The following is a 27,461-nucleotide window of genomic DNA, read 5'->3' as shown; positions in this document are numbered from 1 at the left end:
TGTTTTAATGATACACAATTCTGGAAATATGTCTATCCCTCTCATTGCCTTCACACATTAAAAAAAACGTGTGACTGATTTTTTCAAATGCATCCCTACCAGTTGCCTCATCACTTGGAAGCCCCTGGCTTTCTCTTCCGGTCACTCCTCTCAGATTTTAAGGCACTATCACTGTCAACCTTTTGCTCCCAATGATAAGGGATCCAGAGCTTTGGAAACAGCAGCAATACAGAGCTATAGAGCTGAATGGTGCCCAAGAACCCAACAGTCTGAAATCCTTTGACCCCAAATCAACCAGCTTGTTGTTGGCAGAAGCCAGACGGGAACCAAGTCTTCTGATTCCCTGCTCTTCCTTCTACGCTCTTGTCATCATCTTCTTCTTCTTCTTCCTCCTCCACCTCCTTCTCTTCTCCTGCTTCTTCTTAAAAGCCTCTTATCATCCTTATCTGATTAATCCACAAGATAACCCGTCCCCTTGGACGAGGAAGGGATATAAGGGATGCCTCTGAGCTGTTTCCATCTCCAAGGCCAGATGCCAGAAGTTGTGGGGTCAACCCCTGAACAACCAAGTAACCTTCTAGCAAGTCATTTCCAAGTCTGATTGGTTTCTCTTCAAGCCAGGTGGGAGGGGAGACACTGAAATCTCAGGGGCTACCTCAGCGGAAGGTTTAGAGACTATTTTATGCACCTGGCGCTGAACAACCTAGACCCAGAAAAGTCGAACAACGTGGCCAAGGGTACATAGCAAAACTGGGCGAGAGGTTTCTTCCAACTCAGGTCGATGTTTTCTGGTTTTGCTGCCGTGTTTGTGGTCTTTTCTCTGGAGGCTGGGTTGACACGACCAGGTCTTCTGCCCGGGTCAGTGCCTGACCGACGCCCTGACTCCAGGGCATCCTGGGTCCCATGTGTTGGTAAGGCTGAGCATCTCCTCTCCCGGCCAAGACGGGGAAAGCCTACCCTCTGCACGTTACAGTCAGAAAAAACTTCCAGAAAGAGAGGGGAAAGCGGGGCTGGGCAGCCTTTGCCTCCCACAGTGGGCTCTACCACAGGCGCACAGGTTTGCGTTAACTGGACAGAACGTTTTATTAATATTAATAAGTAACTAGGAACAAAGGGCCCCTTTATTTTTAGCTTTCTCTAATTGCGTAGTAATTGCTCATCAACAAAACAAATGAGCCCCGCTCATGGTACTGTTGCCATGGTACTGGGAGCCCAGCCTCCCTGCAGGACGATTGGCGGAGGAGCCCACTGCTCCCGCCTCCGGCTCCGCCCCTCCCAGCCACTGGCTTAAGGCAAAGCCCCAGCAACTGGGCGGCCAATCCCCTCCCAGCCTCAGGGCTGGGCTGGGCTGGGCTTCCCAGCGACCTTCCAGATTAAGTCCTCACAGCTCACGTGAAGGGATGTTAACATCCCTACCGAGAAGAGTCTTGCCCAAAGCGTCCTCCCCTGCTTCATGGCCTAGTTTCCTTCAGGCAGTGGCTAACTTCCTTCAGTTTTGTTTTAGCTAAAGGCTCCTTTCTCTTTTTTTTTTTTTTTTTAAGGCTCCTTTCTAATAATGATCTTTAGCCCGGCTCACACTTACCCGACCGTGCCTCCTCTGGGCCTCCTTTGTGTGCCTTTGGTCTGAAGAGATTCAGAGACCAGAAGCCAGATCGGAAATGTCAGCTAAAGCCAGACAGAACCGTGATGTGAAGTCTGCAACAGCAGAAGCAGGTGCAAAAAACACGTATAATGCCTCCTGAAAATGACCGGGCTCTCTCCGCCACCAGGGGTATGGGGAACTGAGCTGATGGCAGCGGTTGGTCTTGTTGAGGGTATGTTTCAAAGATGCAGAGCTTTGCAGGTACGGCAGGACTGGTACGATGGAGCGTCTGCTGACAGGCGCTGTCCGATGAGACAGACCTAGGCTCAGATCCTGCCTCTGACACCTCACACATGCTAAGCCACAGGTTTTGTTTTGTTTGTTTTTTTTTTTGCGCTACGCGGGCCTCTCACTGTTGTAGCCTCTCCCGTTGCAGAGCACAGGCTCCGGATGCGCAGGCCCAGCGGCCACGGCTCACGGACCCAGCCGCTCTGCGGCACGTGGGATCTTCCCGGACCGGGGCACGAACCCGTGTCCCCTGCATCGGCAGGCGGACTCTCAACCACTGCGCCACCAGGGAAGCCCTAAGCCACAGTTTTTAAACCTTAAAAATGGGAATGGGAATGACAGCACCCATTTCCTAGGGCTATGAGAATAAAATGGGATAAGGGAGGTGGGCTTAGCAGAGTACATGACTCACTCATAATACATGTGAGTTATCATTAACATATTACTGTTACCATTATTTTATTAAAATTGGCTAGGAAGTGTCTTTAGCATTCTGTCCACCACTTGCAAGATATCCTTCCCTCAAGGGACCTCCCAGGTGGGTTTGAATTTTGAGATGCCGGCTGGAACCCTCTGGTCCATGCCGTAGAGTGGATATCGCTGTGGCTCTCTCATCCTGACAGATCTAATTGCAACAGCCAATCACAGCTGTTCAAAAGCATTATTTGCCCACCTCCCATTGTGCAGGATCCCAGGATGGAAAGGGGAGACCTTTGTATTTATTAATGAGCATCCAGGAACAAAGGGCCCCTTTGTTTTCTGCCTTCTCTAATTGCACAGTAATTACTCATCTATAATAAGAACGAGGCTGACTGCCTCCTGGAGGATTGATGGTTCATATTGTTGGAGAAGGCAGGCACCACTCTGAGATAACGTGCAAAATATCTTCCAAAGACTCAAAATCCTGCCTTTCACTGAGGAGAACTCACCAATCAGGAAGAAGACTGAGGACACAAGATCACATTGAGAAGCTAGAGCGAAGGAGGGGGCATCCCAGGGAGGGTTAATCGGGTGTGGTTTCCTGGTGTTCTGAGCCAGATTTGAACAGAGGGACCAAAGATGAGGACAGAGGGAAATGGACTGGCAGAAAGGACGAGGGCAGTGGCTGCCATGAGGGCATAGGAATGGGAACCAATAGCCCCGAGCAGGGAATGAACAACAACTTGTTGGCAGAAGCAAAGGAGAACTGCTGGAAACGAAGGGGGCCTCCCCATGATGGAATGCCCTCCAGGGTCTGCATTGCTCTCCTCCCCTTGCTCCAGACCACAAACCCAGCACAGCCCCAGGGATTAAGGGGTCAGATTGGGCTTTGCTGGGCCACTGCCAGGTTGATCTTCCTTACTCGGTTCTGTCTTTGCTGAGTTCCACTGCCATAAAGAATATGAGCCTCTCTCTCCCACCAATAGGACTGTATCAATTGGGCTTTCAAAGTCTCCCTCTCCCAGACTCTAGCCTGTCTCTACCTCTTCAAGCCTATATCACCACCGCCCATTAGACAGCCTCCCACTGTCCCCCAACCAGCATGATGTGGAGCCCAGAGTTAGTCAGCTAACGGGGAAGAGTATCTCTTACTGGGCAGCTATATATGAACATTTATGGAGTGTTTACAATTTCATGGTTTGTCACTTGTCCTTTTGCCTCCCCTCTTGTCTCTCTAATCCACCCTGCTGTCTGGCTTGTCTAACAAACAAATCTGATGTCACTTCTTGGTTTCAGGCCTCTCTGAGGCTCCCAGTCACCTAGGTGAATCCAGGCTCTTTAGCATGGCACTAAGGACCCCCTGCTCTGACTCTGCCCAGCTCTCTAGCTAGCTGTTGCCCTCAACCCCAGTGCATTTTATTTTCTAGTCAGAGTGAACCATTTGCAGGACTTCAAAATCACTCTGTTCTTCTGGTGGCTTTGCATAAGCTGTTTCCCTAGGCTCCCTGGGGAGCTCCTATCTGTCCTTTAAAAGTATAGATACTCGCTCCCCTGTGAAACCTTCCTCGACTTCCCCCCACAGCTCTGTGCTCCTCCTTTACCTGGCTTAGGCATCATATTGTAAGTACACATTAGTCTCCACGCTAGGCTGGGAGAGCCTCTAGGGCAGGGACTGTGCTCTGGAGTCATCTATGAGCTTCCAGGGCTGCCAGCATCAGTCTCTTTCCCCCCCTTTTATCAGTACCCAGATTTGCCTTTGGAAATCCATCCTTCTTCCACTGTGTCGGAGCTCCTTTAGCTCCTTTAGCTGGGTTTAGAGGGGTCAGATCCCACCCTCAGTGATTGCTCCTTGTAACCTAGGCCTTAACCAAATAGCACAAAGTTCTGGACTTTTGCTAGAATCCTGGACCACCTGACGCCCCTCTTCTTCTAGACAGGGTAATTGTGAGGCAGGAAACTGCTGTAGCCATTTTGCCATCATAGGAAACCAACAAAAAGACAATATCGAAATGAGAAGGAGGGCAAAGCTAAGAAGACTGCAGAAAATGAGCCCTGAACACATGAAGCTCACTCTTCCAGTAGAGCTTCCAGGATGTCAGCCAATAAATCCCCTGTAATATTTGATCACACTGAGCTGGGTTTTCTGATACAGCTCAAAGTACCCTGAATCAAGGCCTAGGACGGTGCCTGTCACATATAATAATAATTACTGTTGTTGAACACTTAATAAGTATCCGTCAATTTCAACTCCACGGCAGATGTGCCCTGGGTCTGGTTCTGAAATCTGCATCTGAAAGGTTGGACTGTGAAGTCCTGGAGCCTGAGTCCTCAGCCAACACAGAGCTGGCAGCCGAGGCTGTCGGGCTTTCCCAGGACGTTCCTATATGTGCAGGGTGTCTGGGCGGCAGGTGAGTCCTTCATGAACAAACGTGGTTCCTCCCAGGGCTACTTAAAGGGGGCCAAAGACCCGGGTTCGAGTTCAGGGTTCTTTACCCTTGACCAAAGCCTCACTAACCAGGTAACCAGCTGTGTGACTTTGGATAAGTCACGTGACCACTCTGCAGGCCAGCTTTCTCATAAAAACAAACATGTAAAATTGAGCCCAATCCTTCTGCCTTTCTGCCCATCTCACGGGGTAGCTGCGGTAATAGACCTGACAGCCTTAGCTCTGTAGGAACACAAGGAGCCGTGATGTACCCAGGTATGTGCTCCTTTGATGACTCTCACCAACACGTGGGTTCACCAACTTTTGGGGCTCCCCAGATCCTGCAGTGCCCCCACCCAGCCCAGAGTACAAGGAGGGGATTCCTTTGCCCCTCTGTATTGGGCTCTATGTGCTGTTATAGAACTCTCAAGGGCACCATTCTTCCCACCCCTCCTCCAGACAGCAGGGCCTGTGCTCCCAAGCCAGCATGTGAGAAGGCCAACCAGCTCAGGGGGCGGGCACGGATGTGTCAGCCACTGAAAATAATTCCACTGATTTAAAAGACCATTAACATTCTCCCACTCCATTCACTTTAGGATTAACTCATACTTAGGTCTGGGCTTTGAGGCTAGTCACTAAATGCACTAGAGTTGATTTATCAAGTGCATGGTATTTCTATTACAAAATTATTGATTAGAGCTGATGTATTTTATCCTCAACAGAGTTGGTCCAAAAGCCCTTGGAAAATGAATGAAGATGAGGTCAGAGGTGGGCAGCTCTGCACATTATTATAAATTCACCGGGGTTACTGAAATCCAATGCTGGACTCTTTACGGGCAAAGTCCCGGCTCTCCCAGAAATGAAGATTTTAATGACAAACTGAGAAACAAGGTGCCCATGCCCAGAGCACAAGGCAGCGACTGGGAGATATATGTTCCGGGACAGTCTTTCAAGTATCTGGCTGGTTAGCAGTCCTAACAGCTCACAGATTTTCTCTCCCTCTGGGCTACTGTGCTGGCTCTATTCCAATGAGAGGGTGTCCCCGCGACCTTACCCACAGATGGGCCATCTTGGGGTCACAGCCCCCAGGGGATGCTTGCTGCTAGCACAAGGGAGCCTGGGCGGGAAAGAAGAGATGCCTGCACTGCAACCCCGCGCCCCACCCCCCTTTCCTGGACGTCGGATTCTGCTAACGGAGGCCCAGGAAAGCCATCTTGAGCAATAAAGGCAGCACAGCGATCCATTTTCCTTTTCTAAATGAAGCTGACAGTGCCAGAAACAACGCATCGTGGGAAACAGGGGCTTTCAGTGGAAGGAATCTCGATTCTCAGACCACTGAAGGCAAGAAGTGTTACCCGCCTTTATATGCCTTGGTGCCTGGCACAAAGCAAACCTTCGGTACAGGCTTGTTGAAAGCAACACCTGGGAACCCTAAGGCTTGTGCCGCAACCGGTGCAGACAATGTCCGCAGCTGGAGGAGTGAGTGGACTCCCTCAGCCCCGAACACACAGGAGGCAAAGGATTTCACTGGGGACGTGGAAGATGTCCTGAGACAAAAGTGGGGTGGGTCTGAGATCTACTCTCTTCCCCAAAGTGTTTACTTTATGGCTCAAGTTAAATGATTTATTCTATCCCCAGACTTGAATTTTACTGGAACAGAAACTCAGGGATGTCCAGCCACAGGGCAGCAAAGCCAGACCTAGGATTCAGGCGGGGGTGGGGGGTGGGGTGGGGATTTTCTGCTCTCTCTGCCTCTGTCCCCACCCTCTTCTGCTGCTCCCCATTCTGGGTCAATCTACGGCTTCAGCAGCCCCGAAGCCTGACAGTTCCAGCTTCTCCCTCTGCCATTGCCCACTCCTACCCCCGTGAAGACTGGGCCAGAAGGCCGGCTCCTCCCAGATCTCCCTTCCTGGGCCTCGGGGCCCTCAATCTGGCCGGCCTGCCGGCTCACATTCAATCCTGGTCCACCCCGACTGGGCCACATGCCACGGGCTACCATTTTGCACACTCTTATGGGGACTTCCTGGGCTTCTGTCTCCTCTGATAATAACTTGCACCCTGAACGTTCAGATCCCACCTGCGTCCTGCAGCGTTGGGTCACAGCCACCAACCAGCCTGGCTTTAGGAGCAGGTCCCAGGTGGCAACTACTGCTTCATCTTCCATCAACTTACGAAGGTTAGGGATGCCTCCAAGAGCTCTAAGAGACCTCTGCACTGTCTTATGATTTGTCACCACAAATGGAGGGGAGACCAAGTGTCCAGAGATGGCTGACTGCACACGCCCTGAACCCAGGGCAGAGGCTGCAGGACTGGGAAGCCTTCCTGGGGCGATGCTGGCAAACTGTGGCCTCCTCTTTGGATATTACAGGCCCCCTTCCTCTCCACCACGCCCCTCCCCTCCCCTCCCCTCCCCTCCTCATGAAGCGGTTCCAGTAATCTCCACAACAGGAATGTCACCCCTCTCACCCCACTTCCCTTCCACCCTTTCTCCTTTTACCTTCACCAACCGTAAGAACAAATGCCGACCTCGACTAAGACCAAATGCATCCCCTGTCTGCAGACTAAGGATCTTGAGATCTTAATCCCTCTCCCCATCATATTTCATTTCCCCTCCGACCATGTAGACAGGGCTGCCACAAGGACCTGAATCCTTGAAGGGCTGGATGTGAGCTGGCAAAGGACTCAAGGAGTAGAGGGCTTGGAGAAGCCTTGCTGCTAGGCCTTCAGAAGTAAAAAAAGGCCTGATCTGTTCAAGAACCACAGGAGGAAGACAGGAACAAGGAAGAACTAACTGTAAGACTCCTTCCAACCCTGATTCCATTCTCTTTCACTATAGCTGGACACTATTAAGAGAGATCTCAGTTGGGAAGGCTAGAGCTGAGGGTGGTGACCCAGTCCTGGACTGGGGGAGCAGGGAGTGTGAGGGGAGGTGGTGGTGGCTGATGGCAGGAACATGGATCCAAGCCCTTTGGCAACATTGAAAATATGGAGCCCCTTCTCCTCCTGGCCCCCACGCTATCCTGCAGACAGCCGTGCTGTGCCGAGCTGTCCGAGGCCCTGTAATATCAACTCAACAATGCATGTTCTACAACTACGGCTACGGCTACCAGTACATCTACTACAGGCATGCATTTAGTTCAGTCCCACAGAGACATACAATCTAAGAACAGGCAGGGGGTGTGAAATGTTTTACTGGACAACAGGTGTTTCAGAGCTGTAACTAATAAAAAAAAAAATCGAAAACGAAAGTGTACAAAAAAAGACATTTCTCGAGAGTTGGATATGAGTTTGTTTCTTGAACTGTTTCATCTGAACAAGCAAAAACATGCAAACCAGCTGGTACTAACAGGAAGCTGGACACTGAGAGAGGATTAATAGGTGTGGACAAACCTTCCCGCTGAGCGTGCTCAGAAGAGAGTTTGAGAGGAGGTGTGCAGATCCTAGTGTAAGAGAGGCGGGAGAGTATGCCTCAGAGACACTCTCACCGCAGCCCCAACCAAGCAAGAGAAAAGACAACAGAACATGACTCTCACACTCACCACCACCGTCAGGAGCTCATGTCACTAGATGGGAACAAAGCTGGCAAGTGTAAAGCACAGTAAGGGGTCCTGGCTGGGCTGGGGCTGGGCTGGGGCCGGGGCCTAAGACTCATACACAGACCCACCCGCGATGCCACCCAGAAATCAAATAGCCTGGAGATTCGAACCATTTCCCTCACTTGTCCGGGGGAGTCGTTTACCAAACTTGATTTAGGTTTTGGGGGAGGGGCATGATGAGGCCACTGGAACTGAATGGATACGATCAAAATAAACAAACAAAGTCTTGACTGAGCACAAGAAAAGATGACGTTTCAAACTTCCGGGTGAAGGTAAAAGAAAAGTGACACTGATAGTGAAGTCATCTAGGAGTCGCCGGGACCTCCCCCTGGGGGTCGCCCGAGCCCACCCACCTCAGGCCCAGGGCAGGCTGGCCCAGAGAAGTCGGCTGAGGTGGGTGCAGAGCTCCAGGCCCAGGGCCCTCCTACCCTGACACCGTAGCCCTGACGGATGCCGTTGCCCAGCTCATCAGAACCGAAGCTGCTTGCTTCCCACCCCACGGCCTCCGGCTGGAGCTTCTGCTCAGGGAGCTCCCCCGGCACGTCATAATAAGGAATGGAAAACCCACACAAAACTGTGGAGCTTGAGAAAAATGAAAGTGCAAAGAGGGCCTTTCACAGTCCACCTGATCTCTAAGCCAAGCCTGAGAGCCCCTGGGGAGCAGAGGCCCTGTTTCCCACTGTTCTGAGTCCCCGGCCAGGTTCAGCATGGGACCAAGCCCAAGGGCGGCACTCCACAGACTCCCTAGACCAGCTTCTCCCTATGAGAGAATGCAGTTGAACTTGTAATGCCCCCCAACAGCCGAGGCTGTGGGGGGGGGGCGGCTGGGGGGCTGAAGGAGCATCCCTGTCCCCGGGGGAGGAGCTGGGATGGGTGGGGCAGGATTGCAGGAGGCGGTGAAGGTAGACCAGGCAATCAGCCCTCAGTGAGCCCCCCTACTGGCCTGGGCCGATGCACACACCCAAATAAGTCTGTGTAGCCCCTCCCATACATGCCAAAATGCCACCCAGGGGCCACTATGACAGGTAAATAATTGGCCATCCTGCCAGACTTGGAGTCCAGATCATCTTCTAGGGGGAGGGAGGGAGGAAGGGGAGAGTCCTTACAGGTCAAAATGCACTAAGAGAAAGACAGGTGGAGATCTTCCTTCCCCAGCCTTGTAACCCTGCTCCAGGTTCACAGGGGGTAGGGGGTGGGGGCCGAGCTACCCTGTCTACACGTGGGCAGGTGTCCTCCAGCCTGGGCAGTGTTCTGACTTTGGCAGGCACAGCCCGGTCATCACCCTCGGGCACACCCAGGCTGCACTGGGGGGTGCCCTACAGCTTCCTGGCCGAGCCTGCATCCTGGGGTGGGCACCTCCGAGCTGAGGATTTACTCCTTGCACTAACCCAGGCTGGTGTGGGCAGGGGGTCTGGGAGCACACTCCTGGAGAGAATTCACTAACAGTGCAGTGATGAGCATGGCTGACCTAGAATGGCCTGTGGGAGACTTTGCTCCTGATGGAGATGGCTACAAATAAAACACCACTGATCCTGAAAAAAAAAGGGTGGTTGGAGATGGCTCTGACCTTTGGGGTTAGGAGTTAGAGGAGATGGGTGGGACTCCCGCCTGGCTCTGGGGGTCTGGGAGAGGGCAGGGGTGGCAGAAGGGGGCAGAGACCATGGGGAGACCACTCTCAGACTCTCAAAGAACCCCATGCTGCCCTTTAAACTTGCCATGAAGTCAGGGAGAATGGGGGTGGGGAGAGAGGCAGGGTTAATTTTGGGTTAAAGTTTAGTTTCATAATCCAAGTTACAATAAGAAAGAAACTGAACGGAGAAAACAACAACCAACAACACTCAAAAATCTCAGGATTTTTCTTTTTGTTGTCCCTTCCCCCAGGCACAGGTAGGACAGAGGCTCATTTATCATGATACCAAAAAGCTCTCAAGTTAAAAAACCAAATGGAACAGGGAGACACTAGGCAGCTGTGCAACCCGCCCCCAGGGCAGGGGGACCAAGAGACGCTGGCCAGAGGGCCGGTGGGAGCTTCGGAGGCCGGCTGGGCGGGCGGAAGCCGAGGAAAGGCGCCCGGTGCCCCCGCCCAGCTCTCTGGCTAACGCCCTCAGCAGCCCCCTGAGAATTCCCTGGCCCCTCCAAACAAGCCCCCAGCGGGTGGCTCAGGGGAGTGGGTCCTTTGTAGCTTGAGGCAGTGCCAGTTTGCATGGAACGGATTTTTACTGACGTTTCCAAAGGGCCTCACTGTGCCAGTCTCTTACCACCGAGGGTTTGGGTCTTTTTGGCGTTTGCCCTCTGGGCTTTTAATGCCCCATTTCCTGGTACCCTCAGCAGCACCTCCCTCTCCCGGCCCTCCTCAGAGCCCTGTTACATCAAACTAAACTTCCCTGGGTGCTCCAGCACCCTGGCCGCGGGGTGTTGGGGGAGAGCTGCAAACCATGGCTCCCGGGTTTCGGAGGTGGGGGCCCTCTCGGTGGCCTGGGGGATGGGGGAGCACACAGCAGAAGCCCTGCTTGCTCAGGAAGGCAGAGGGCATCTTGGGGAGAGGGACAACGGCCCAGCTCCAGCCTGAGCCCACAGTGCCAGTGGCGAAAGGTTCCCAGCTCACCCCAAGGGTCCCAGACCCCCTCAAAGGTTGGATTTGGAGACCAAATGACCTGGGCGACCTCATGGGAGGGAACACCTCAATTTCCTTGGCGGCTAGAGTCTCGGAGCTCTCTGGTCTTGGCTCAGAAGAGAGTCTGGGATGGCCCGGGGGCTTCAGGAAGAGCAGCTTCACTCCCTGGGGTCAGGGTTGGCCTCACATTTGACCCTCAGGGACTCGGGGTTTAGCCCCGGATCAGCAAGCCCCCTTGCCAAGGGCAGCAGGGGCCAAAGGGGTGGGTTGCTCCAAGGCCAGGACCACATGGCTGGACTCTGAGTCTCCCTTGGCAACCTAGAGCTTCTCTGGCTGGGTCAGAGACTCGAGGCAGGGGGCCTTGTGAACCAGCAAAAGCCAAGGAGGGAAATGCCCACGGGTGCCCTGAAGCCGGTTGTCAGGTGAAGGGGCCCGTCCGAAGTCCAAAAGAAATCCATTTTTTCTCTTTCGAGGGAGGGAATCATCATCTACCTTTGGTTTGCGGTCCCGGGACTGACCCCCCGCTGGGGCCGCCCCCCGCCCCCCTCCGGGCTGTGGTGAGAGTGGTGGGCAGACGCAGCCACACATCCAACAGGGCCTTTACCTTCCCCTGCACACTGGGCATGCCTGGGAGCCGCCTGGCCCGCACACCTTCCTACCTGATCCTCGTGCTGCCGCCACCGCTGCCGCTGCCACTGGTCCATAAGCCGCTGCTGGGAAGCCTGGCAGAGAGAGAGGAGCTGGGGTGAAGGAGGGTCCTGGAAAGGGCCACGGACAGACGCGTCTCACAGGCCATGTCCCCCGCCCCGACACAGAAGACGGGGGTGGGGAAGGGATGTCCACGGGCCGGCCTTTGGGAGGGACATGGATAAGTGGCGCTCGGGCTTCTGGAAGGCACAGCATCTTTAGGCGTGTTTGATTGTCACACATTTGTCACCCGGGAAACTGGTTCTAGACGGCACACCAAAATAACGGAAGAGAATGAAGAGTAACTTCTCTTGAGAGCAGGGCGAGCTCCCTGCGGCCCCTGCACGGGCACCTTGGTGATTCCCCAGGGCTTGTCAAGAGCTGGGTGGGGTCGAGCACGGCCCGGTCACAGGCAGGGGTCCCTGTGGTGCAGTCAGCCCTGAGCCATAGGCAGGAGGCCTTGGGGGTGGCCTCTTGACACTACAGGCACCTTGGCCAGGAGACGGCTTAAGCCTAGCTGTTCTCCTGAGGCCTCAGGCTGGCTTGGCCATCTTGACTCCACACTTCAGTGCCAGCAGCATCACGGCCCCAGGCCTAGGGGTGAAGCATTCTGGGGGTCCAGCTCGGGGAGGAAGTGTGGGGCCGCAGAGACCGACGTGGGGTGGGCCTGTGGCTCTGGAGGCACATGAGGGGGATTTAGATCTGGTTCTTCTGTCTGAGCTCCACCGTCCCAATCAAGTTGGCATTGAAGGGTCTCCTGGGGCTTTTGATCTGACAACGCACCAGGCAGCAAGGCTGTCCCAGCAGTGGGACTAAACGTCAGAAGGACAAGGTGACCCAGCGTGGCTGCAGAGTGTCCAGGTGAAGGAAGAGGTGGGCACGTCCCCTCCCCCGGGCTTCTTTCGGCCACTAGCATGTTCACGCACGGCCACGCCCTGGGACACACACAGACACTCTCCCCCACGCGTGGAACAATCTACCTCCAAGCAGACGCTCGGAGGCCTGATCCCAAGACCCGTGTCCGGTGCCTGTGGTTTTAAATGATGTGCCAGAAGCCAGCAGCAAGCAAACAGCCCAACGGAGGGGCTCAGCGTTGGCCACTGAGCCTTCCAGATAAGGAGCTGCTACAGGACGAGGGCGGTAAGGGAACATGCACCGGGGAGCAGGGGAGGAGAGAGAGGGCCGTCCCCCAAACACAGCAAACTAGAAGCCCGCTAAACTCTAAGACTATTGCCCTAGCTACACAGAACTACTGGGGAGGAAAGAAGTTCAGAAGGGAAGGAGCTATACTAGAAACGTCAGGCTAAGCTACTTCAAATGCCAATGAAAAGAGACATACTTGCATTTAAATATGGTAATAGGGCTGTTGAAGGGGGAAAAAGAAAGATCCAGGTGAAATAAATGTACACAGCAATGACCCCTGCCTGCCAAGACCAGGGAAGGGACTCCCCCACCAAGTCCCCTCCCCATTTCTTCCAGGCAGGATCTAGATTTCTGAAGATGTGGTGCTTGCGCAAAGTGCTGAAGGAAAACAAGGAAGATGTCAAGTTATTTCTCCCCATCCCAACTGTACGCCAGGCTGTGCTGCAGGCCCCGGAGCAGGGCTCAGGGGACCCTGAGGGAGAAGGATGAGGGCGGGGACAGGAGGAAGGTCCTTATTCTTTTGTACTCTCTCACTTCTTACTTGAAACAGGTTTCCTTGGAAGCATGAAAAAAATGGTGGTGGGGGGAGGGAGGGGGGACAGAGCTGGGGGAGGGGAGTTGAGTCAGTAAGAAGACTTAACAAAAGCTCTCTTTTCTGGAGTTGAGTGCATTTTGGACAAAAAGTCCAAGAGAAAGAGAGAGGAAAGAGGGAGGGAAAAAAAAAACCTGATCCAAGAAAGGAAATCCATTATCCCTAATCTCAGATAAAGGCTCCTGCTGGAGACCGCTCAGCAGATACTGCTAAGGGCTGAATTTAAACTCGACCATCAAAACGGGGCTCAGCGGAGTGACAGGTGTTGGGGGCGGGGGAGCAGGGGAGGGGAGCCCCCCAGCGTGCCCAGAACAGCAGAGACAGCCCTCACCGCACCCACTCTGTGGCGACACAGCCCGCCGTTCCCCCCGTCCCCCCGTGCAGCCTGGCCTCCTTGGGAATCTCCTAAGCAGGGAGGAGAGAGCGCCGCCCCAGCATCTTGCCCCGGGGCTGTCTTCTTGGTCCACTTCCCCAGCTCCCTGCCAACCCCCTCCTGTCCTGGGAGGCCGCCCAGCCTCACCGGTCACCCCAAATACGTTCTCCAGATGACCTGGCAGCTAAGCCACTGATGCTATTTCTAAGGCCAATGGGCTCTCCTTGGTGGCGGGGCTTGTGGGGGATGCGTGAGCACAGATCCAAGAACGGGGTGTGTGTGTGTGTGTGTGTGTGTGTGTGTGTGTGTGTGTGTGTGTGTGTAGGTGCTGGGGCTGCCCCAGCTAGGGGCCGTCATGGGCCTACAGCTGTCCCCATGGAGTGCAGCCTGTCTCCAGGACGGCAGGAGGGACCTGGGGACCAGGAGCTTCCAGGGCTGGGCCCGGAGGAGGTGGAAGAACAGGGAGAGCCTTGCAGATTCGGCTTCTGGTCCTGTGCTCAGCATCTCTCCCCAGGCCCTCAGGAGCCAGGGCTCACCTGCGGCAGACTCCCTCCTTGGGAAACCTCTTATTTTATTTTTGAAGGGTTGGGGGTCTGGGTTGCCCTGGCAGGGGGTATTCAGGGGATTACTGCAGGGCATTAGGCAGACCTGGCAGGGCTCAGGGCTTCTTGCTGGGGCTGAGGCAAGCGTGGCAGAGCCCCTGGTCCATGAGTGCCCGTGGCCACCCTAGCACCCCACTGCCCAGATGACCGTCCCCCGTCTGCTGCTGGCAATGCGGAGAAGGGCTCCCTCCTCGACACAGCCTGTCCGGCCAACGCGTGAACGGGGCAACCAGGCTTCTCCTCGTGTGGCAGGTTAGCCCGATAGCCAAGTGCACAGACACGAAGCCTGTCTGGGTTCAAATCCCGGCTTAGCCACTTACTAGCTGAGTGACTTTGGGCAAGCTGCCTTAACTTTTCTGTGCCTTGGTGTCCCCATTTGTAAAAGAGATGGTGATATTAGTCAGAGATTAATAGATGCAAAGTGCTTACACGAATGCCTGCCAGGAAGTAAGCTTCAACAAGTGTTAGCTCTCATTCTGATGAAGCCCATCAGGTCTCTGTCCAGCCATCAGCCCTGCCCTCAAGACAGGGCTCTCCCTCATGCAGGGCTATTCCACCTTCTCCGGGGTTGGCCACATGGTCAGACGGTCATTAGCACACAGGAGGCCTGAATTCCTACTGATAACAGTGGTCTGGAATCTTTCAGGATGTCCCAACTTCATGATGTCATTTTAGTGCAGCTAAATTTCCATACCTCAAAATTAGAATATGCGTTCTTTTCAGCTCTAACAACCGGGCCAAGCCAGCTGGCGTGACCCCAGTGGCTTAATACCTCCCATTTCTTAGCAGTGAATCAGGCAGCAACGAGAAAAATGTTTTGCTAATAAAACCTCAGGACTTGAGAGCTATACATTGCCTACCTGGCGACTCAGGTGTTAGGAAGGTAGTATGCCCCACCTGTTAGAGAATCTTGCATTCAAAAAGAGGCTGCCTGGGTACGAAAGAACGAAGCCCTAATGGTGGAATTCCAGGCACGGGCAGGTGCCACGCCTTCTAGGAGCTGTCATTCAGACCTAAAGACCCAATCTCACCAGCCTGGAGCTCCTCGCCCCACCAGCTCAATAAAAGGATCACTGGGTTTGGCATCAAAGCCTGGCCGCCAGCCTCAGCTGCCCCTGGCTTGCTTTATAACTTGAGCACCGTGTTTCACTTCTCTGTGCCCCGAGTAACCAACTCCTGTCTCCTGCAAGGAGGTCAAGCCAGATGACCTCTAAAATCCCTTCAGCTCTGAGCCTGCAAGGGCCTGTCTTGCTGGTGTAAGAGGATGACAAACCCAAGTCCCTCTGTCACTGGAAAGTGGTACCTCTGGGGTTGGCACCACCACACTCTGGGCTAAGTAACTCGTCTAAGTGAGAGCTGTTGCCATCCCACTGACAGTGGACGAGATGCTTTTCTGGACTTTCTGGATCTCTGGGAATTTAGCGCCAGTTAGAAGTCAACGGCACTTTTGGTTTTCTGGAGGCTTCTACGACACCACAGCTACTTTTTATTGCTTCTGTGTGGCACTTACCAGTTTTTGCCTTACCTAAGCACAGTTATTTTTATGTGCACATCTGATGTCTCCTGCTGGGTGGCAAATTCTTGTAGGGTGGGGACCGAGCCCCGTGTCCCACTTGGGACCTAGTCCGGAGTCTGTCCCACCTTAGATTCTTGTGGAACATCAGCTGGTATGATGACGGTCAGATGCCCTAAGGTGGTGGGGGAGGGCCAGGGCTCAGAGGCACTGCTCTGGGTAAACTGAGCTGAAAGGTAGCACTGCCTGCATGTCTAGCTGCCTCTCCACTCCCGTGACCCTGCAGCCCAGGGGCAGCAAACTCAAATGCCTACAGGAGAGGGCCGGCAACGACAAGAAAGAGCACCTGCTCTGTCTAGCGGACTATCCTTACCGCTGGCCGCTCACTGGACCACTTGGGGAGTTTTCACAAATGCTGAGGCCTGGGTCCCACTGTCGGAGATGCTGATTTATCTGGTTTAGGGTGCAGCCTGGACAGGGGGACCTTTAAGTGCTTCCCAGGTGACCCCAGGGTGCAGCCGAGGGGGAGAACCTTTGGTGTAAGGGCTTTCAAAAATTGCAAAAGGTTGGGGCTTCCCTGCTGGCGCGGTGGTTGAGAGTCCGCCTGCCGATGCAGGGGACACGGGTTCGTGCCCCGGTCCGGGAAGATCCCACCGCGGCTGGGCCCGTGAGCCACGGCCGCTGAGCCTGCGCGTCCGGAGCCTGTGCTCTGCAACAGAAAAGGCCACAACAGAGAGGCCCGTGTACCACAAAAAAAAAAAAAAAATTACAAAGGTTAAATTGAGGTGTACATCTGCGTACCCTGTCTCCCGCTAACCTTGTGGAAGGAAAGGCCCTCCTGAGAACACGGTGGAGAATCTAATCCTTGAGACCATCTCCTCTGAGATCCACTTCAGGGTCTCTGTTCAGAGCAGCGGGTTTCTAGCCTGGCTGAGGGAGCTTTAGCACACAAAGAATCGGGTAGGGCCTTTGTCTCTCTTTTAAAGGCCTTCCAGATGATTCTGATGTATGCAGAGATGCACAGGATCCTCTGTGGGATCAAGGGCAGAGAATCCTTGATTTAGAGGAAGTCTTGGGGTGTCCTTGGTTTTTAGTAAACACTGAAGGGCCCCACTGTCCTGTCCACCACAGGGGTATTAGGTCACGGACCTCTCACTTTGCGTCCTCTCCCCTTCCTGGTTTGAGAAGATGCCGCCTGGGATACAGTCCTGGCTTGGTCACTACTTAATTCTGTGACCTTGGATGAGTGAATTCTGAGGTTCCTTAGGGCTCTGACAGGCTGTGATTTCTGAGGGGCATCTTTAGAAAACTCTCTCATAATGTACACTACAAGGAAAGACAATTTTTCCTACATTGTGCTTGCTTTAAGCACTCTCCACCCCCTTCCCCAGCATGCCCTGCATCTCCAGGAGGCGTGTAGAGCTGCCCAGGGTCCCTCTGAGGGTGGGCACTGTCACCCACCTGCAGCTGCTCCAGGCAATTCCTCCTGCCTCCCTCTTCCTCTGATGCCTGGGCCCTGCCCCCAGAGATTCTGATGATATGTCTGGGTGCAGCCTGGACAAAGGAAACTTCCAGTGCTCCCCAAAGCATGGCCGGAGCTGAGAACATGGCTTTAGGCACTGCTTGCTGGGGTCCTGGGGAGGCAGGAAGCAGAAAGCTCTCCCTGGGGACTCTGGCCCGGCATCTTTCTCCAGGGGGGCCGTATTACCTCCCAACAGAGAGCTGGAGCCCACAGTGCCCTTGCTCACCTAGAACTTTTGCAGGGACCGACCTCAGAGGCCTCCGTAACTCCCGACCCATTCTCAGCCCCTTATGCGCTCACTAAATATTTATTGAGCACCTACTAAACACACACACTCTCTGCCCTCACAGAGCTTCCAGTCACCAGTCCTGACGGGAAAGGGGTCTCCAGCTGCGGGCCCAGGCTGCACACAAACCAACTCCCCGCAAAGGAGAGAAACTTGGCTACCGAGAAGCAGGGTTTTGGGCTAGAGGGGAGCTCTGGCCACTCTGCCAGCGAGAAGGGGGCCTCTACCCTGGGCCCACCTAGCTTGTAGCCAGGCCCCTGACTGTGTGTACTATAGGGTCTTCTCATAGCTGAGCTCAAGACATGGGTGTGGCTACACCAAATCCTGCTTGGAGAGGGAAGCAGCGATCAGAAGACTCAGCCTTGCAGGACGGTGGAGGGTAGAGGGTGGCCATTCCAGCTAATTCTTTCCTCCAAAGTCCAGCAAACAAAAGGAAAGGGAATGGAGGCATTCCCATGGCTATGATCTTGACCTATAGCCCCTAAAGGTCTTACCACTTCAATTCAGTTAAAAAAAATCACCAAGCTAGGCCCTTGGTACACGTGACCAAGACACAGGTCCCTCATAATTCTTTTCAGTCAGGACCGACCGAGCTGGGGACAAATCCTTCCCTTTCTGGGCCCTAAAGAGTTCTAGCTTTGGCCTGACTATCTGGGGCCTTGGGGACAAGACAAGGTTTCTCCGCAGTGCTGGCCAGAGGGCCAGTATCAGGAACGGCTGATACATTACAAGTGCTCCGCCCTGGCTCCTGGCCCTAGGAGGACTCTGTTCCGCATTGCTCTCTCTCTAGCAAGACTTCAAGGGTGAGAGTGGCCACAGGGAGCTCACTCCAAAGCCAGCCTTCGCCGCTCTGTGACAGCAGTTTGTGGTCCTGGCTAGCCCAGGGACACCCACTTGCCCACAGAACAAACGTCAGTCTGTCAGAGACCAAGACCAAGACCTTCAAAGTGAAGGCGTTTCAGACTCTAGTTTCTAAGGAGACATGAGCAAACTATGCTGAGAGTTTCTCCTTCTCTCCTGCACCACCCCTCCCCTCACTCCTCATAAAACTGCAATTTCTGCTTTGCAGACGCTCTCCCACCTACCACCAATGGGTGTCAGGACAAGCCACTGGTCTGACCATTGGTCCTGCTAGAGCTCACTGTGCAGATGGCTTTTTTTTTTTTTTTTTGCGGTATGCGGGCCTCTCACTGCTGTGGCCTCTCCCGTTGTGGAGCACAGGCTCCGGACGCGCAGGCTCAGCGGCCATGGCTCACGGGCCCAGCCGCTCCGCGGCATGTGGGATCTTCCCGGACTGGGGCACAAACCCATGTCCCCTGCATCGGCAGGCGGACTCTCAACCACTGCGCCACCAGGGAAGCCCTGCAGATGGCTTTTTACATGTCCTGTTCTCAGTTTCAGATGTCCAATTGCCAGTCAAAGAGTCAACATTTTGCATTCTCCCCATAGGATCTCTCACTGAGCCATTTAAATCTAAATGGCCTAAACTCTCCTGGGCCTCCTCTCTTTGCCTACTTTCCCCAGCTTCGTTCTTTACGGGCCTGTGCAAGGGCTCGGCACAATTCCAAACACCGGCCCTATAGCACCCATGTCTGTGCACCAGGACAGCAAACCTTCAAGTCTTGAGCACCCCAAGACTTTTTGCTGAAAGATCCCAGGCTCCCACCTTGGCCCCATCACTAGCTCTGTGAGTAAACTAACATCTGTGATCTCAAGCTCTCTCTCCTGTAAATGCAGAGTCCGTCACTTTTTGACTCCTGAGACAGGCTATTTTAGGTTTTGAACTGGGCACTGACTGGTGGACCATGGGACGGTCAGGGGGGTCTTGGGGGAGACTCCCGGGAGGTGAGGGGGAGGCATTCTGGGGGCTCAAGGCGGCTGCTATTTACCAACCGGTACAGAAATCATTAAAAATTTGAACAGCCGGCGGATCACGCCGCTGCACGTCAGCCCTAGGCGACAAGGTGATGTGTAGAACCTTCTCTGTTCCTTTGTCTCCTCACCTTTAAAGCAGATGAGATGATGAGAAAATGATCCTTACGCCGATGATAAGAAGAGCAGCTGCCACTGGGGCGCTTTCCACGGCCAAGAGGCTCCCCCCGACCACCTCAGTGAGCCCTCAGTGCAATACCCCCAGGAAGACGCTACCTGGTGGAGGACTCGGGTCCAGAGAGTTAAGGTTAAAGGAGACCATGCACAGCATGGCTAAAAGCAAGGTGGCAAAAATCCCATCTCCCACGCTCACTAGCTGTGCCACCCAAGACGAGTGATGTAACCCCGCCTTGGCCTCATTTGGCTCCTCTGTAAGCGCGACTAATGGCCTCCTTTTAGGGCTGCCGTGAAATTCAGCGCGTTGGTGGCACCGGTGCCCCATTATCTGGCACCGGGTGAGCTCTCAGTAAGTGGAATAATAACTTTTATTTCTATTTTTATTATTATCGCCCAAGGTAATAACAGTAGCGTGGCCTTCCTATTCTAAAACCCTATTAATTTACACGACATTCCACATACAAAGGGCTTTAATAGATACCATTTATAATTTGCCTGTGAGTGATAAGGATACGTCTTATCTGAAGTACAAGGTGGGTAATGTGACGGCAGGAGGCGAGGGGCTCGCAGGGGCTCAGGGAGGGCCTGGCTGCGGTGGCTGAAGACCCCAGAGCTCTGGTGCTCGCCCGTCAGCTGCGCTGGCGGTCGCTCCTGCCCTTTTGCCCTTGGATTTGTTCAGTCCCTCCCAGCTCCTCTAGGAAGGGCTCAGCCAGAGGGACCTCTGGGGGCCCTTCCATCTAGTGGAAGCCTGCTCTCTCCTCTGTTGCCAGCACGTGCCCCAGAAAGCAGGGCTATGTCTCTCTGCTTCGTCACTGTGTCCCCAGCTTCTGGGGCAGGGCTGTGACGCAGCAGGTACTGGTAAGCAAGTGTGGAATGGGTGGAAGAGGAACGGATGGGTACAACAGGGTGGGCAAGAAAGGGGCTCCACCTGCTCTAGGCCTTACCTGAATCCTAGCTCGTTCAAGGGTGGTGCCAGAGGTCAGACGAAGAGAGTGTGGAGAGGCCCTAAACCAGCTCCACTAAGAGAGATGCAGGACAGGCCCCATACCCTCCCCTGCAAACCCAGTCTTGCCCTGAGGCCTGCTCGGGCTCAGAGCAGGGCAGCAGGGCTTCCGAGGGGGGTCAGCAGCTGCACTCTCGCTCTCCTGTCCTTCTCTAGGTGACTGCAACTGGGCAAGGCTCTTGGCCTCAAAGGAAGCCAGCCCTGGGCAGCCGGCACCCAGGGCCCACTGGGCCAGCTCAGTGCAATCCAACAGGGAACAGCCTAAGGCAACGGTGGGGACGGCACCCCTGGTTCACAGAGTGTCTGCCCGTGATTCCCTAGGTCTGGGAAGAAGTGGCATCAGCTTTTCAGTGCTAAAGTCTGTTGTCCAGCTGTCCTGGCCCAGGTAATAGGACAGCACCTGCCCAGATGGGGGCCACAGAATCATCAACAGAGGTAGGAACGCTAGGGAGGGAAGCCACGTAATGCTTCTGGGCCCTTACACTTGCTAATCCCTGGACGTGGAGTACCCTTCCCTCACTGGCTGCATGGCAAACTCCTATGTGCACCTCAAAACCCAGTTCAGATGGTGCCCCTTCTTGAAAGCTTTGCTGGCAGTCAGTGACTCCCCAACCCTGCCACCCCTTCCCCCACCCCGTCAGACCACAGGGGGATACATCTGGCTGCCTGTGCGACGCCCCTCCAGGCCCTGACCTCCTCACTCGCTTTATCAGGACCCCTTCCCAATGCCCACAGAGGATCTAGCCCCCGGCAGGTCCTGAGGACACCGTCCGGCACACTACCGAGAATGCCCTCTCATGGCCCACCCCCAACGGAAGGCACCGGCACCACAGGCAGTGACCCCATTGGTTGGGTCTCTCTGAGGCAGGGGATCCAAGCTGACCTGGACTCAGGGAAAATACCTCGGGGTAGGACTCTGCTCTGCCTTTTCAGCCTGGGCAGAAGGAGGGAACGGGGGCCCATCTTGGCCTTCCGGTTTGTCCTTGGCTGTCCTAGACGCATGAGCTGCCCATCCCTCAGGCCTGGCACTGCCGTCTGCCTATAATCTCACACTCTGTTGTTGTTGTTTTGTCTTTTCTAATGCCTGGTCAGTGACCCTTTCAACAACCTGTGAGGAAGGGGATAAGACAAGGAGATCAATAGCCCCATTGGACAGATGGGGAAACTGAGGCCCAGAGGTGGCCTTACTGTCCCAGCAAGCTGGGGACAAGAACTCAGTCTCCCGACTTCCCTCCTGAGAACCGGGGTCTCTGGCTTTGGCACCCCGAGTCACGTTTCTCTTTTGCATGCAGAGGAGTTTCAAGAGGCGTGGAAACCTGCTGGAAAGTGAAACCCGCAATCCCGTCAGTTCAGACTGCTCCAATTCATTTCCGCAAACATTTATTACGTGCCTATTAGGCACCACGCTCTGCTTTCATCACCTGGGAATAGCGTCAGCCCCTGATCTTCTACGCGACGGGAGGAGCGTGGGAGGGCACATGGGAGGGCATCCACAGCTCATGCCAGAATAGGGGTGTGCTGCGGAATTTTACTTCCTCATTTTCTTTTAAAGCAGCAGCTACACTAAGCCTGACTTAATATTCAAATGAGGGATGAGCCCCCAGTACCCACAGGGCCAGGTGGCGTGGGAGCGGGCTGGCCACAGGAGGAGCTCGCTTGCGATTCCGAATCTGCCTGTGGATCCGATCTGTGAAGGGGGTAATCCCCAGAGAAGAAGCTCTGGGCTGGAGGGAGGTGCAGATGAGAGGGCTGGTGATGAAGCAGATGTGTGCGGGCTGCCGTGTCAGGTGGGGCTTCCCTTTACGAGGGAGCATTTCTGTCTACAGTGCTGAAACATCTAGCTGCGGGCGCCTGGGACTGTGGACACGTCAACAGGCCTGGGAAGCCGACCATCCCATCCTGGCACGTCCAGGTGGGCTCCCCTACCCGTCAGGAGCCAGCCATCACTCGCTGGGAGGGCTCCGTTCTGGAACCCAGGCAGAAGCACCGAGCCAGGCGGCACTGGCAGAGCTGAGGACCTACCGCGTCGGGGTATACCAGGGTTCCCCCTGAGGGCATTTCTGGGGTAGGGGGTGAGGAAAGAGCCTCCTACAAACGTAAGCAGAGGAAAGTCCTGAGGTTTAAACAGACACCCGAGTGAGGGGTCAGCCCAAGCCGCTGGTTTTGTGATTCCACCACAGTGGCCCTGGAATCGCCTCCCCTGACAGGGTCACAGAGGCTGGGAGGGAGGCCTGCTCCTCTCTCTTCAAGAACTTGACCAGAAAAAGCACCACTTTTTCTGGCGGGAGTACGAGCACAGGTTTCCCGAGTGGGGGCTGAGCACGAGGGCCTCCGCCATGTGGGTGGGCTGGGGGAGGGGTGGACGGAAGGCCTCTGGAGTCGCTCCCTGCAGTGGCCCAGGTCATCCATCCAGGCAGGGCCCCAGGCCTTTGGTGTGGCAGCTATCAGCACGTCTGAACACTTCGCCCGTGTTGTAAACCGGAGGGAACTGACAGACTGGTGTGAGCTAGCTCAGGAAGCAGCCCCTTGCCCCGGGCTGCTTTCCCCAGTCATCTGGCATAAGGCAAACTCCTTCCCCTTCCAAAAACTCGGGCCCTCTTCCCTCTGCTTTCCACATTCAAGCCACGGCCCTCAGGATAAGACAGACCACTAAGACTTGGTCTTTGCTCCAAGACTAGACGATGTGACCGAAGCTTACACTGCAGAGCCACAACTGAAGATGGGCTACAGCAGCTTCTCCGCCAGAGAGAACAGGATATCCTTGAGCTATGGCACCTCTCCTCAGACCACACCCCCTCCCTCGGTGTGGAACAGAATGACTATCTTTTAGAGGGACCAAAAATCAACCAGCACCTGAGAACCATCCATCATCAGACTGGAGACATGGAAGGCAAAATACGTGGTGAGCAGTTGTGAGTTCCGGATCCAGCAACCACGCAGGCATCACTAATCAACCACAGCTCCCTTTCTGCTGAGCTAAGACTCGGCCTCAAGATCATTCTTAAGCCAGTGCTCCAGGAAGCCAGTCCCCATCAGGCAACATCAGCACCTGAATGAAATCTGTTTTCCATCACTGAGGACGTAGAAGCACAAACTGGTACTTCCTGAACCAGAGTCCCAGGTTTCGCCGCCTGGAACCTGTACCACCCGGCTGTTCCCACACAGTCATCCTAGGAGGGAGGTGGCAGCACTGAGCCAGGGATGCTAGCCTGACTCTCCTGGCTGCCCCCAGGGCCCTGTGTCTGAGGTCACTTCAGTAGCCAAGGCTGTGGCTCAGACACTTTTTTGACGGTTGGGGCTGCATTAACCCTGCTGTCCCAGTAGAGCTGAAAGACCCCCAAAGGGCCGCAGCCAACCTGAGGCAGGGGGAGAGGAACAGAGCCCCGAGAGGAAGAGGCAGAGAGGAGGAGAGGCAGTGCAGAAAGAGGGGAGCATTCTTTTGAACTCACCCACATGGGTCCCTCACTGCCCCCCCGCCCCCCCGCCCCAAACCCCTTCTGACTCACTTTGGAAATCTGACCACAACACTCCTCTACCTAAAATCCTCTAAGGGCTTTTCATGTGTTTTGCGGATCAAATGTGAATCCCGGAACCTGCCCCCCTTTCTAACCTTGTCTCCCCTGACCCACCCCCATCCCCTTAACTGCTCTTAGTCCCTGGGACCTGCACCGCAGCCCCTTTCAGGTTTGTGGCAGAGTTTGCTAAGTGTCCCCTAATAAATATTTCACTCTTCTTCCTTAATACCAGAATCCTGTTTTTAGCTGGCACATGCTTACCAGGAATAAAGACATTCCTGAGGTTCCTTTGCAGCTACAAGTGGCCATGTGACTAAGGCCTGACCAATGGGATCTAAGCAGAGTGCCACACATAACTTCTAAGAAGTGTTATTAAAGGGAAGAGGTGTGTTCTTCTGGGATGAGTACGTAATGGCTGGAGCCTGAGCAGCCTTCTTAGTCTATAAGATGGAGTCTTACATTGAAGAGAATAGGACACAAAGATAAAAGAAACCCAGACCCTTGATACTGTGGAGCCACATCCAGGCTTCTTTCACACTGGAGAGAAAAAACAAATTCTTATTTTGCCTAGGTATTATTATATTGCATTTTCTTTCTTTTAAAAAAATACTTGATTCAGTGTCTAAGCATGTCATTTCTCTACCTGGGATACACTTCCTTCTCTTCTTTACCCAGCTAATTTTATTTGACTTTGTAAGACCCAGTAGTGGTGTCACCCCAGGCAGGACCAACAGCCCGTCTTTGTGCCCTTACAGCGGAGAGAGATTCCCTCTCTCTAGCTAAGCACCTGTCCCCTGATGCCCGATGGGTGTGATCACCGGCTGTCTTCCTCGGCTGGGCCGTGAGCATCCTCAAGGAGCTACAGCCTTATGCACGTCCAGATATTTGGTACCTATCCACTGCTGGATGATCAGTACATGGGGAGGGAGGGAGGGAAGAGCGGGGGTGAAGCAAGAAGTCCCAGCAACTCCCTCGGGGATTCCCAATCATTCCTTTCACTGATAAGTAGGTCCCCTAGCAGGCAGCTTCATCGGGGGTGACGAGGAAGAGAAAACCACTCTGGAGAGTGGCAGAATAAGAACACCAAGGCCCACTGTTTCTGAAACTTCCAGTTGTATAGCATTCACCAATTTACAGGGCATGTTCACATATACACATCACCCTAGGTAATTCTAAAAACCTAACTCACTAGGCACTGTTATAATCCCGAGGGCTCAGAGGGCTAAGTCACTTGCTCAAGGTCACATGGCTACTATGTGGCCAAGTGACCGGGAAATGAGATCTTCTAGCCTCATGTCCAGCAACACAGGTGCCTCCTCGGACCTGCACCATACAGGGGAGTTAGGAAAGCAAGCTACGTGCAAACCACACGTGGGCAGGTGTGCACAGTGCGGGCACGGGCTCACACACACCTGGCGCACAGATGCGAGGGGCTCCAGGTGTTCGGTGGCATTTTCACTCGAGGGCAGGGGGTGATGGCAGAGGAAGGGGGCACGGGAGCGGACCGAGCAGCTGCTGCATGCAAGCGCTCTACCACGGCTCAAGGACAGGGTCACCTCGAGCAAGTGCAGGGGGCACGCGGAAGCAGAGAGGGCTGGGGGCAGGCGGCAGCCAGGGGGAGTGCGCATGCTTTCAGAAACCGCACTAGGCTGTCACTGGTCCCGGTTATTTAGTGCCTTCACCTCCCCCGGAGCGAGAGCAGGACACTGTCGGGCTAAGAGACGGCAGCACACAGCATGTCCGTGGTAAACAATTTATTTTTCTACCTCAGTTGCTTACAGGGGTAAAAATAAAACGGCAACAGGGAGAAGCACAGACGAACTATTTACAGGGATGAAAATTCACAACGGCTAAAACGTCTGTGAGGCAAGCATATACTAGGACAAGTTCACCAAAGCAAAGCAATTCATAGCAGAACAAAATAAAGAGGAAAGAAGCCATACAGATTAAAAAGAAAAAACAGCACTCATGAAAAAGCCTGAGGGAAAATAAAAGGAAAGGAACCAATGATTACATCAAGCATCTTTAATGAGATGAACACAACTGCACAGGTTGGGTCTAAAGGACACTGACATTCAAAAGGATGGACTGAATGCATCCGACGGAAGCACGCAGGTCACTTCTCACAAACCCTGAGCGTGAACAAGGGGTGACTCTTGAGGGCCCAACTGAGCTGTACTTCGTTAATCCAAGAGAGTGGGGAAGTGGACGGATCAGGGTCATTGGGAAAGGAAGCCCTTCTGGGGGTGACCATCGAGGGTACCGACCTGATCAGGACAGACCCTCTGTGTTCGCGCCCTCTGACCCCAGTGGGCCAAGAGGCCCTTGAGGCCAGCAGGGAATGCAAGGCCAGTAGGCGGCGAGGTGAGGGCAGAGGTGCCAGGGAAAGAGGGACCCAGTGTGGATCAGGGCCCACAGGGCCTGAGATGTGGCAGCACCTGGGTGCCTCCACTGTCCCTTCCCAAAGAGCAACAACCACTGAGGGACTGGCCCCCAAAGACAAAGACAACCAGATAATGTTTATATAATTTTTCTTCCAGATTAGATCGTTCACATTAGTATTTATAGAATAGTCTCTGTGTGTGTGTGTGTGTGTGTGTGTGTGTGTGTGTGTTCACTTCTGGTTCTGTCCGCCATAGGACACAGGTGCTCCAAGTCACATATCCCCAACCCCTGCGGGCTCCAGCACTTAAAAGCTCACCCATGAAATGCCCCAACAAGCCTATTTGGTGATTATTTAAAATAATTTGAGGCCTTCTTCCTAGATGCCCTTGAGGAAGGCTCTACAAAGTTTGTGAGAAGTTTCCCCCCGGCCCCATGACATTCTGGGAGGGTGGCAGGTGGAATACGTGGGGAGGTGTCCACAGTGCATACGAGAAGCAAACTGGGAGGAGACTGGAGGATAAAATTGCTTTTAAAAAACTGAAAGAAGCATTGAGGACAGGAGTCTTTTCCAAGAATTAAAAATGAGAAAAAGGACATTCGTTCCAACAGGCAGTTACGACAGTGTTCAGTGGGCACTGACAGCAGCGGGGTGGCCCCGGCAGGGACTGTGTCCTCTCTCTAGTAATGGTGGCAAACCCCAATTTGTTATGCCTCTCTTAAGAGCTAGTTGATAAAAATTATGTCTTGTGAAATCGGCAAGTAGTCTGCAAAGTGAAATAAGAACAGAAATTAACAGATTGAACTGAAATGAGGGTCCAGAGGGGGAAAAAGAGAGGAGACCACCGATCAGGATCGTGATAAGTCCA

At 54.0% G+C, this 27,461-nt stretch overlaps 1 protein-coding gene across 6 annotated transcripts in view; it reads right to left on the bottom strand.

Annotated features, from left to right (window-relative positions):
- Positions 1-27,461, bottom strand: part of MSI2 (musashi RNA binding protein 2) — a 394,365-nt gene that overhangs the window by 24,932 nt on the left and 341,972 nt on the right. For 5 of the 6 annotated variants that reach the window (XR_004347246.1, XM_032615339.1, XM_032615342.1 and 2 more), the window contains exon 11: positions 11,585-11,647. Coding sequence is in view for 5 of the 6 variants with exons in the window: in XM_032615339.1 (XP_032471230.1) it covers positions 11,585-11,647 (63 nt within the window). In the remaining variant the exon portion in view is untranslated. Of the gene's footprint in view, positions 1-11,584; positions 11,648-25,949; positions 27,360-27,461 lie in introns of those variants that run through there. The other variant, XM_032615344.1, reaches the window with a different exon arrangement.

Source organism: Phocoena sinus, chromosome 20, assembly GCF_008692025.1.
Source record: "Phocoena sinus isolate mPhoSin1 chromosome 20, mPhoSin1.pri, whole genome shotgun sequence".
Classification (NCBI taxonomy): domain Eukaryota; kingdom Metazoa; phylum Chordata; class Mammalia; order Artiodactyla; family Phocoenidae; genus Phocoena; species Phocoena sinus.
The sequence above is the reverse complement of the archived record's forward strand: the minus strand, read 5'-3'. Positions and strand labels throughout refer to the sequence as shown.